Here is a 12,867-nt window from a genome sequence, read left to right on the forward strand (position 1 = left end):
AGGTAGTTTTTAGGTGTCCCTCACTCAGCTTCCCCAGGGTTAACATCTTGGATAACCACAGTACAATTGTCAGAAAAGGAAATGAACTCCGAGTGCTTTGGTACTGTTAACTAAACACCATATTTGAACGTCAACACTACATTCTTTTACTGTTCTAGAATCTATCCAGGCTTTCACTTGCATTTATTTGTTACTCCTCCTTAGTCTGCTGCAGTCTTAAACTACAGCAGTTCCTCCGTCTCACCTTATCTTTAATTAATTTGACATTTTAGAAGAATATCAATCCATTATTTTGTCAAGTGTCCCTTATGTGAGTTTGCTAATGTCTAGTGTTTTCTCGTGATCAAACACAATTGCACATATTTGGGGCAAAAGTGCTACAGGTATGATGTTGTGTCCCCCTCAGTGCATTGTACTAAAGGTTTATGATGTGAATGCATGTTATTTCCTGGCATCGTTGACCTTGATCATTTGGGTTAGGTGGTCTTTGCCTGGTTTCTCACTGTAAAATTACCATCTTTCCCTTTAAGGTTAATAGTCACTTAGGAGAAACTTTGAAACTATGGAAAGTATATTTCTCCTCAAACTTTCAGGCACTAAATCAAACACTGATCAGTGGATTCTGTCTGCAACAATGACGGTACTGTTTGGCTAATGGGGGTTTTCGATTTTCCTCTTTTCTTCTATATCATTGAAATCTACTATAAAAAAGACCTTTCCTTTCTCCTCACTTATTTATATCAGTATGAACTCAATATTTATTTTATTCTATGGGTTAAAATCCAATACTACCATTATATATGTTGCTGCTCAAAAACTTAGGCCATATTTTTTTTTAAGTGGGAAAATACTCTTCTATAAGTGCAGAGGCACTTAATAAGCTTAAAGAAAATTCTGCTAAATGGAAAATATTAAAATTATGATTACATATCTCTTTATATTGAAATACATAAATATTTGGGCTGAAATATTTCCAAAAGTACTGACTTTTAGCCTCCATTTGGATTCTTTTCTTTATTTTTGCAAAATAAGCTTACCAAAAAGGTGTTTCTATTTATGATTTTTGAATATTTTTCCAAATATCGATCTTGTAAAATCTGGTACAGGATATAACTTTATCCTATTTAATAGGAATTCCATCAACACTTCTTTCCATAAGTCAAGTTTTCTAAAGTAGAATTATAGAGTTTTAAAATGAAATCTTTCACATAATAGAAACTCTCATTTTTAAAGCTAATTCCTTGTTTCAGTAGGGATAAATTTCAATGTCTTCCCATTTGCAATTTTGTGCTTAATAATTATAATTTTACAGATTAAAAAGCTGATGTTACTTCCCCCCCTTTCTTTGTTGAATATTTTAACTAAAGACTTCTAACTAATTTTGAACAGAATGTCTATTTCTAAAAGTTGATCAGTGACACTAGAAGCAAATAAAGTGTTAGTCATGCATAAGATTGTTTTTTAAAGACATCAACTTTATCCTCCAAATATTACATGTATGTAGCTTATTCTAACTTTGTATATTTAAACTACTTGTGAATTTTGACTACAGTCACCATGTCAATTTACAGAATATCACAGCTTTTGTACATAATCACCATGATCAATCTCAAGTAAATTTCTGCTCCATATTTTTCTTACTTTGGTAAAAACATTATTTTACTGAGTTGCTGTGCTACTCGCAAATATGTACTCATATTATCACTTGCATTCACTAGTTTACTTTTAAAAATAACACTAACATTTACAATAAGTTCAAAAAATTCCCCTTTGACACAGTAAACTTCCAAAAGCTTTTCTTCAGTTCTGTGAATTGGTTAAAGATTTTTAAATCATTGTTGGAATTAATTGATTTTTTTTATTTAACTCATCTGCTCACACTGTTATAAAAGTGTCATAATTTAACAGTTTGTAAACTCTTCTGCTATTGGTGTCAACTCATTAATAGCCATTGCTTTACATTCTCACAGGCCTGAGGAAACTCAGAACTAAAACTGAGAGAATTAACTTAGGAGAACTGTTCTTTGACCTAATGAAGCCCTGCTGCATGAAGTGCTATGGAAACACATCTTCCGCAGCCGCAAGTGCTAAACCACACGCACCTGGGCTCAAAAGTATGGGTAAGATTTCAACAAGTGGGAAGGAGGTCAAGAAGAAGTTTCCAAGTGAAGTAGCGGCATGAACAGAAGCACGGTCAGGAAATGCCAAATGCCAAGGTGTTAAAATAATGGGCACAAGGGTGCCTGGGTGGCTCAGTTGGTTAAATGTCTGACTTCAGCTGAGGTCATGATCTCGCTGTTTGTGAGTTCGAGCCCCACGTCTGTACTGACAGCTCAGAGCCTGGAGCCTGCTTCAGATTCTGTGTCTCCCTCTCTCTCTGCCCCTCCCCTACTCATGGTCTGTCTCTGTCTCTCTCAAAAATAAATAAACATTAAAAAAATTAAAAAAAAATAAAATAATAGGCCCAATCTTCTTAAAACAATAACTAACGTTTGATGTAGGTGTTGCTGTTCCTTCAGCAGATTTCTGTCTTCTGCTTGTCTTATGGTCAGCAATAGCATTTAGGACCCCGTGGTGGATGTCAAGTATCCTGTGTGTTATGGGTTCGTCATCAACTTTCTTGAGAAACAGAACATCAATACTGAATTTTTATAAAATATGCATAGATTAAACGCTTGCTTCTGAAAGGGTTTATTGCAAAATAAAATAAGCATAACCAGATAATTAAAAAGTTATGGATTCATATCATAAGATAAATTACCAGACTATTGTAGCAACAGTATCTGGATACTCTCTGTGGCAGGACTGCTAAGCCTCTACTTCCCACACATTTTTCACTTACAAATAATCTTTAATTCCCTATATGTTTCACTAAAACCCACTGACTATTATCCTGGTGGCTTCATGGCTCTTACAGGTCATGGCATGGGCCACCCATCATGGGCCACCCATCACAGGCCATGATAGACTAGGTGCTCTACCCAGTGGCAGCAGGATCTGTAGAATCAGATACATCTCCTGCTACCACCAGAAAATGTTACTAGCTGCTCGTGTCCAAATGCCATCTTTTTATCAGCCAACATCGTGCATGTTGCACTTCATAAGGTTGGGAAAGGGGAGATGAGCAGTCTTTCGGAGTTTAGCATGTGTTATGGTGAGAACTATGTCAAGTGCACCTGCCTCTTATATTCTATTAGGAGAGACTGGTTAGAAATTGAAGTACAATGAAGAGGTCTTACCAACTCTCTTGTAGTGCAGCTATTAATAATGATCCTCTTTAAAAAGGAGAAAATCCAGGACAAATGCTCAACTGGACTGGCTGCTAGAAGAGAAGGCTAAAACCAGAATGTTCTAGGTAAATCAGGATACTTCTCTTCTTAAACCTGGAATTGTCTTTGACTCCAGCACATGCAACCAACCCCTAAGTCTTGTTTATGTTTTATCTGACATTTCTCTTGAATTTGACCCCCAGTTTTTATTCTCACTGTATACACTTTAGCCTAGATAATTGTTACCACACAACTGTGTTATTTATAACAACCTATTTACAGATCTATGACCCATTTTCTCCTTCTATCCATTCTCTTCAACTTACCATAGTTTTCTTTCTCCAGAAACTTGTGTGTCTCATCACACCCTTGCTGAAAAAATCTTTTAATGGCTGCTCAGTACCTGCAGAGTGAATTCCAAATTTGATTCGAAGTATAGTCCGCCCCTATTCTACACTGACAGATTCATTTCTTACTCCTTCCTTCCATGAATCCTTCACTCCCGCTTGGCTTGATCTCTCACCATTTCCTAAAAATGCTTGGCATTTGGCATTTGCTGTCCATGCTTGTGTTCATGCTGTTGCTTCTACTTAGTCTTCGGGACCTGGACCTCACTTGTTGAAATCTGACCTGTAAGTCCAAGTAACATCTTCAAGAATCCTTTTGTGACTCCCCATCTAGAAATACTTTTTATCCCCTGAAGTTCTGCAATAGTGTAGAAAATAGTCTGAGAGTGTATTATACAAACACCTTCAATTCAAAGAGCTTTTCAGTGGCAAACTCTTGAAGGACAGAGATGATCTCTTTCATCTTTTGATACCCAACAATGCCGCACAGTACCTTTGAACATGCTGCTACCTACTAAATATTCACTGAGTGAGTTAGTAAATGAATGGCCAATGAGTCCACACTGAAGTAATAATGAATAGAGTCCTTTCTTTAGAAAATATATTTACAACTTGATGGAAACTGTTCGTCAGTTTGGTCTGCCATAACAAAATACCACAGACTGGGGGGAGGAAGGGCTTAAACAACAGACATTTATTTCTCACAGTTCTGGAGGCTGAGAAGTCCAAGACCAAGGTGCCAGCAGATTCAGTTCCTAGTGGAGACCTCCTTCCTGGGTTGCAGACAGCTCCCTTCTTGTGTCCTCACGTGGTGAAGAGGGAGAGAGAGGACTCTGGTCTCTCTCTCTTTCCTTATAAGGATGCTAATCCCACCATGGGGGGGACCCATGATTCATCTAAACCTAAATTACCTCCCAAAGGCCTCACCTCCAAATACCGTTACATTGAGGGTTAAGGCTTCAGCATATGAATTTTGGGGAACACAAACATTCAGTACATAACCGGGACATTCAGTCACAAATAATGATTAAACATAAACCTGTCAGTAGGAGAATCTTTTTGAGTGAGCTGACCTTTTGGTCTGTAAAACACTACAAATAGGTTAATTCACCTTTGCATAGTCTCAGCCTTGCTTATTAAACTTTGAGTCTTCCGTAAATACTAAACAAGATCAATTTCATTTTTTATAACTCTGATTTCCATTAACAAAGACATTATGAATAAAGATATAAGGTGCGAGTGTGTGTTTGCGTCTCTGTATATATCTCAAAGAAAGGATCTACATCAAACTGGTAACAGTGGTTACTTCAGGGAAGATAGTGGCATTGGAGGGGTGTATTATTCTTGTACTCCTGATATGTTTCAATAATTCTGTAGTGAACATACATTGCATGTTATGTGTAAAATAGAAAAATAAAAAAAAAAAAATTAAAGAAGTCTTAGCCTCCATGGCACTATGTGTATGATCTCTCAGAAGTGTGACCTGCCTTCAAAAAGTTCACAACACAGTATTCCCTTTGAAACTCCCAAGAAATGAGGGGAATAAAAATTTGGCTCAATGCTTTTTCAATGACAAATCTCACCAGAGTAAGAAAATAATCTATGACTGAAAGTAAAAATCTATTTGGCAAGTAAATAATATAGAGAAAAAAGAGAAAAGCATGGGAAAGTAGAACTCGTGTGTTTTATATATTATAAAATCCCTTTATGCAAAAAATTTTACAATCCCAAAGTCCATGGATTCATAGGCCTAAGATCTGAAAAACACTGTGACTAAAATCATTAAAGCTATTAAAGTATTTAAATATTTAATTCTTTAAGGATCAAGTAAGTGTTAGCCATAAAACAAAATGAGAGAACATCTGGAAGGCAAAGAGGTTGAAAGATTGAAAATTAAAAAGCAAATGGTGTGCTTAGTGCTACTGTGGGACCTCGGCAAATGGATATAAACCCATTTGAAGATAAATACAGAGTTTGTGTAATTACAATGAGCCTGAAGATGGGCTTAGCATTTATACATCTCCCGGGAAGCTTAGTGAGTCAGAAACATAAAACCAAAGCAAAGGGAGGTTATTAAAATATTATTTCCTGTTGTATTGTAGAACTGGAGAAGAGAATAAACATACCGATTACTTGCATGGCCGGTTCCACGTCTGTTGTGGCCTCTTCCAACAATGACAGCAGCTTGGCTGATATCTGATGCACGGATTCAATGTTGCTAAACAAGCTATCCACGTCCAGCCGATCAATCTGAAGAAACACAAACACTGAGCATCAGCTGATGGAGAGAGATGCAATGTATTTAGGACATCTTCTCCTGCTAAACAGTAAGCATTTTCTGTGTCAGCCCATGCTGCTTCCATCAACCGTTGCTGTAAACATTCTTATTTGGGATTTCTAGAGTAAATGTGCAGTTTTTCATGCAAAAAAAAAAAAAAAAAAAGGATGGTGCATCTGTTACCTTTTTCTTTATTTTGACCAAGTTTTAATGAGTTGGATGTACATGTGCATATTCCTATAAGAACCAGATTATGAAGAAGACGTAAGCCACCTAATCAGTATTTTTATTAACTGCCATCTCTCAGGGTATTGTACCAGTGTGTATGAATTTAGAACACTTTAATGCTTATACAGCAGAAGTCAGACCTCACTCTAGGCAAGTAACTATTTTCAAAGCTGTTCTAAAACCACAGATGTTCTAAAAGCGATGACAACTAGATGTACTGAATTGCTTCCTGCTTTTTTTCTTAAAAGAAATGTGAATGGAAATTTCACCAAACATGTTCTACTAATTAAAGTTTCATCATATTTTGTAACTTCATGCACCCCCTCAAAAACCAGTATAATCATTCCTAGATCTTAGAGCCGGTGCTTATAATATTTTATTTATTCATTCATCTCTCCTTCGTTAAGTATTTCCTGAGGGTCTTCTATGTCTCAAGAATTATAATGAAACCAAACTCTGTCAGAGGCATTGGATGATTAGTAGAGGGATGACCAATCATCCTAAGCTATCTAAGTAGAATTTGGTGAGATATGTGCCCTGATATTGCTGGATCTTACTCTAAATCTTTCTCTTGAGTTTAAGTCTGATCTCCTTTCATAATCAGATAGCATCTAATTGGCTCATGAGCAGATTGATACAGGCTTCACTGGGCTACCACTGGGAATAGGAGTAGGAGTAGGAGTATGTGAGGTCATAGGTGGGCAATCAAGTCATCAATCACCAAGTAAGTCATGGAAGAGCTTCAAAGGTAAAAACCAGAGCTGCTGGTTCACAACCAGGTCAGCAAATTAGGGATGAGAGACACAAGGAGTTCACCTAACGATCAAAAAAGGAGGCCAAGAAACTTAGGGAAATTGGGACAAAGGGTATAGGGTTAGAGGCCGATGTGGAGGAATTCTGTAGATGAAAAGTCAACACTGCAGCTGTTTTCTCACGCTCTCAGCATTGGTTTCTCTAGATGTGCTAGGTCTATGGCGGAGGGAGAGGAGGAGGGAGACAATCTGCTCATCTTTTTATCTCATCCGTTTTCGACTTTGACTCATCTGTTATTCCCCATACCAGACAGAGATATTATTTTGATACAGATACTCTGTTATTAAACATGGAAGCATTGCTTCACATTCCACCTTGTTTAAAATTTGTTGACTACGTCAGTTATTTCTTATGCAATATCATCTAGCTGGCCGCATTCCTCCGAACCATCATGGGAAATTCCTCACCTTCCTATCATCAGTCTTGTCTTCAAGAAAACTCCCAGCCTTATGTGTTGTCAAATTCCATGTGATTCTATGTAGTGGGTTTATTTCAATATTTTAATTATTATTTGATTTTATTTTTAAAATTTTAAATTTAAGTTTTTTATGTATTTAAAAATAATCTGTAGTTCCATGATTATACTGCAATCATTATTAGCTCTTAAGGTATCTAAGTATCTCCCAAAATGTTCCTTTAAGTACTCTTTTTAATAAGATAGGGCACATATGGCTGTTCTGCCTGAAATCTTTGGATACTTAAGACTTTCAATTTCTATTTTACAAAGTATATTTAATATTATGCAAAATATCTAAAAGGTAGGTAGCAGTTACATGACATTTTTTGTAAATGAGAATTTTGAATGGCTAAAAATGTCACATATTTCTGGGTTCCACTGATTTAACACATTTTTATTCTAAGGAATTGCTTTAAGCATTGTGTATTAATTAAATAACAATGGGGTAACTTTGCATAGTGCAAAATATGTTTTCTAAAAGTTGTGTATGAATTAAATTTTTGTAGATTGAGTGACTTTATTTTTAAAAAGTTTTTTTTTAATGTGTATTTATTTTTTGAGAGAGTGTGCGTGCGAGAGAATGAGAGAGCATGAGGAGGAGAGGGGCAGAGAGAGAGAGGGACAGAGGATCCAAAGTGGGTTCTGCCCTGACAGCAGCAAGCCTCAGGAGGGCTCAAACTCACAAACTGTGAGAACATGATCTGAGCCGAAGTCAGAGGCTCAACCGACTGAGCCACCCAGGTGTCCCTAGATTGGTTCGCTTTAGATGAACCATTGAACACTTCTTAAAATCATATTTTGAAATGAATCTTTCTAACATAAAATTTCATTCCCAGTTTACTTGCTTTATATGATAAAAGATCAGATATAATTGATAGAGTGTACCCTATAATTATTTCATTTTGTGAAATAATAATGTGAAAACTTTCTTCTGAAAAGTTTAAAGGTTTTGTATTTATTATTTCATAGATCATTGCAACTTTTCTGTAAGATATGAATTAGTTTGAAGATAGAAAAGCTCATGTGGAGTGAAAAGAGGTACCATGTTCAAAATTATGAAGTTCAGGGCGGATTTGGAACTGGAAATTCATCTTTTAATCCTTTTCTTTAGTCCAATACCAGCAAATGCTGACAGAATATCTTGCCATCTCTGGATTTTTTGATGTGTTCCTGAGGTTTTCACAAAGTTGTTACTTCTGCAATTTATTTCTCAAGGTCAGAATTCTGTCTATCTGTCTAATTTAGATTTCAAATTCATTTTTGTAAGGATTTAATTCTATATTCTATCTGTAATCTTAGCCCAATGTAGCAAATACTAAGTAACAAAAATATAGAATTTAATTTTATTTCTTTTTGAAGGACAGAAAGGATTAAAACATCAATTGGCCTGGTTTCAATCGTCTGTATCACCATGGGCCCATGGGGATTCTGTGAATCATAAATTAAATTCACATTCAGTCATTGCTTTGCCAAGGAACAAACAAATGTCTGATCCAAATAGGCTTTTAAAACTGGTATATGACTTTATAATTATTGATATAAATTCAAAGAAGCATTTATATACATTTATTAATCATTTACTAGAAATGGGCAATGCTCTAAAAGCTTAAGTTATATTTTAAATGGATTAAAAATTTATTTTTGGAAAAAAAGCTTTAGTCTTAAGTATACATTATCCTAAGCAAAGTCAATACATAATAACTCAAATGTACAAAACAGAAAAATTAAAGGTAAGTGTTTCTGGTGCCAATTTAACTCTTTGCTTTACAAACATATTCATCACAGGACATACTTCATGTGGCAAGTTCTCATTACACTTAAATAACGTTAACCTTACAGTTCCATGTATGCAAAACTCCCAGGTATAAATATCTAAGTAAAGGAAAACACACCTATAACATTTCATCAATTGGGTGACTATAATCATTGGTGTAGAGTTACTTTGGACTGCACAAGCACTTTAAATGCACTGTGTTTAAAGCATTTCTTGCATTGCCCTGCACTCATATCCTTGTCTGAGCTCTTCGTTTCGCTCACAGATGCTTTGCCCTCATATTATCTTACAACATTCTACTTGTCTGAAATGAAGATGGCAATGATAGTGTTTCTCCAGTAGTTTTGCCCATCTCTCTCTCCTTTCTGTCGCTTTCTGGGGGGGAAGCCACAGCTTCCCAACTCTGATCGGGTGGAATTGTCAGTCATGGTACCCTGACTCCTTCCCCACTCCCTACAAGGTGGACATGTGACCTAACTGGCCACAGTGATTGGCCCAGGATGTGCAGGTTCCCAAGTAGAACCAATGAGGATCCTCCCAGATTTTTAATGAATAGAAGGGCCTGGATTGTAAGCGCTAAGTATATAAGTTTCTATCTTCGGCAGTCATCTTTGTGGAGAGTTTGATTGCCATAAATTTGATGCAGAGAGGGAAGCTAAGCCTGGATCTACCTTGCCTAAGGCAAGATATCCTTATTACAGAAGCTAATAAATTGCCTTTTTATTTAAGCTAGTTTGAATTTTATTTGTTACTTATAACTAAATGGGGACTAATACACTTTATTTCTAACCAAAAATCTCACTTCCTTTTAAGAAACTTTCCTGTTCCCTTGATTAGAATTAACCTCTCCCTCTCCTTGCTTCCATGACTCTGGCTTTGTATTACTCAATGCTTCTGCTGAAACCCACTATATAGTGAATATCAGGGGTATTTATTAATTTATCTGTCTCTGTGTCAAAACTGTGAGCTCCTTCAGGACATTTGTCTTTGTGAGTTGTTTGAATACCCCACTGGATCTAATATACTACTGGGCCCATACCTAGTTACTCAATAAAAGTTTGATAATTTAAATTGAATTTAATCCCTACAATTGAAATGATCTATTTACTCTGTGGGAGCCATCAATAAATGTTCCTTGCAATCACTTTACTGGGCTCTGAATTACAAGTACAGTAGGTAAAGATCCAAAATGGCTTGAAAAAGCAAAAGCAAAATTACCTAATTTGGTTGTTAAAAATATCACCTTAACTGGATATTTTATAAGTTTCTACTTAACTTTAGCTACAAAGACAAACCGTTGTGCTCAGTTTGTCTATTAGTAAACCTGGACAATTTGCTGACAGAGGCCAAGTTTCCTTAGTTTACACTTGGGAAACGCCTGTTTATTTAGTTTTCTGTTTAATGAGCCCTGGGACACTCAGCCTTAACCCACGGGGAAGAAGAACTAACCATGTTTAGATATCACACAGACCTCAATCACAGACACCTTTAAAAGTGAACATTGAAAAGAAGGCTAGGAACAAACTCTTAAAAAAAAAAAAAACTATTATCATAAAAGTAGTTCATGTTCATTGTAGAAAATTAAAGATGGGCAGAAAAGTAAAAGAAAGGAAATACAATCACCTGTGCTTCTACCACACAGCAATAACCACTGATATTCTGAGGTCTATCCTGCCAAATTTTTTTTTCTCTCTCTCTGAGTGTATGCAACTGTACAAAAGATTTATGTATTTCAAATAATGTTTTAAAATGGAACATTTTTTCATATCATTAATTTTCCTGAGTTGCACCATTTTTAATGTCAACATTATGTAGAAATACTTTAGTTTACATAACCAGTCACTAAATCTCTGAAATCTAAATAGAATGTCATTTTCACTCTTACAACGAGCTCTCCTGGTGAAAACCTGGTTTACATGCATGATTATTTCCATGTGATAAATTTCATAACTACTGAACTAAAGTTGTTGGCATTTTTTTCTTTTCTTTCTTTTCTTTTTTTCTTTTTTTTTAGAGAAAGAGAGAGAGAGTGTGTGAGCAGGGGTGGAGGCAGAGGGAGAGAGAGGGAGAGAGAATCGTAAGCAGGCTCCACACTTAGTGCAGAACCCAACATGGAGCTCGATCCCATGACCCTGGGGCCATGACCTAAGCCAAAATAGTCAGGTGCTCAGCCAACTGAGCCAATCAGGAGACCTATGAAGTTATTAATATTTCTTAAGGCTTTTAACAAGTTCTGGCAAATTATAGTAGCAATTACAAACATTGTTTTTCTTCTAATAACCAATGGATTAAAAGCCCCCAACTGGATATTATTGTCCTGACCTCAATTTAAAAATATATGTTTTAGGCTTCTAATTTGAGATCAAAATCACACAACTTTAAAGTTACACACACACACACACACACACACACACACACCAATTATAGAAGAAGGAAGACAATAAATAGCATTGACTTTGAGGGTTGCAGTGATTGTCATCAATCAAATGCTTCTCTGGAAATGGTTTCTGGAAAAAACTTCAGTTTTCTATTTAGTATGGCTTGGCAGCAAATCTATGTTCAACACAGGGCCCCAAAGTGGGCCCTTAATTAGAATTCATACTGGTGAAATCTACCTTGAACATCATCTGGCTCAGTCTAACAGGACCTTGGTGCCATCTACGCCTTCTGCAAGGCATTTCCATGTACAACATTATGGGGAGGGCTAGGTGTGTTCCCTAAATTAGTTTGCCCCGTTATTAATCTTTGCTCCTTTAAGTGCAATAATATTAAGACTAATTGTAAAAAGTAAGAGGAGCATGGAGGGAAGCTGGAAATGTATAAAAAACTAGAATAAGTGGAAATGCAGTAGGGACATTCTGAGAGGAAAGAACCAGGTCTTGTTTAATTTTTTAGTGAGGCAAGTGAGAAGGAAAGGTTTGTGAGACAGAAATTGCAGCAAGTGGAAAAGAGGATGTTGGCAGAAGGCCCTGGCAACCACAGGGTTAGGATAATTATCTAATTACTAGGGCATTTACTCAGACAGTTGGCTTCTAGATTACAAAGCTTTTCAGGGTAAGCTAGCCATTATTTCATCAGGTTTCTCAAAACTACTGATTTGTATGTGTGAAATTTCCTGCTGTGAAACTAGATTCTAAACTGGCTAATTGAGTTGAACTACAAATTGAATCAATATCATGGCTAGACAGCAAGTCTTAACTAATCTTGCAGCTAAATGCCCAACTTACCCGATAGCTGCCAGGAAACATCCCAGGCCAGAAGACATAAGGTGGACAGACCTGTATCAGTGCAGAGATGTCAGTCCCTTTGCTGAAAGTCAGGTCGGGATTCTGGGACAGACATCTCACTCAGCTTGTGCACAAGGGAAAGCAGAGCCAACAGAGGTGAGTGAAGGCCAGACCAGAGACTGTGGTCAAATTTAAGAAATTCCCGAGTCCTCTGAGAAAAGAAGAGGATTGAGAAGTCCATTCCAAGCTTTGTTTTGACTACTAATAGAAAAGTAAACTGCTGATATTGATATCCTTGGATAAAAGTGGATAGTTGACCAAGGGTCCCTGGCTTTGTTTCTCTTATCTGCCTTGACACAGGGACAGGCAGAAAAGAAGTCATCTGGGGTTGGAGGTAGTCTTCAGGTTTGCTCTTCTTTCCTACTTAAAGTTTTATATGAATGCTTGAGGACAAATAGTAGTGCTAGGAATAGC

The 12,867-nt window shown here is 36.6% G+C and overlaps 1 protein-coding gene across 2 annotated transcripts in view; it reads right to left on the reverse strand.

Annotated features, from left to right (window-relative positions):
- ARHGEF38 (Rho guanine nucleotide exchange factor 38) overlaps window positions 1–12,867 on the reverse strand; it is a 129,271-nt gene that overhangs the window by 60,399 nt on the left and 56,005 nt on the right. For both annotated transcript variants that reach the window (XM_042935767.1, XM_042935766.1), the window contains exon 3: window positions 5,743–5,866. In XM_042935767.1, coding sequence (XP_042791701.1) covers window positions 5,743–5,866 — 124 coding nt within the window. The remainder of the gene's footprint in view (window positions 1–5,742; window positions 5,867–12,867) is intronic.

This window comes from Panthera leo, chromosome B1 (genome assembly GCF_018350215.1).
Source record: "Panthera leo isolate Ple1 chromosome B1, P.leo_Ple1_pat1.1, whole genome shotgun sequence".
NCBI lineage: Eukaryota > Metazoa > Chordata > Mammalia > Carnivora > Felidae > Panthera > Panthera leo.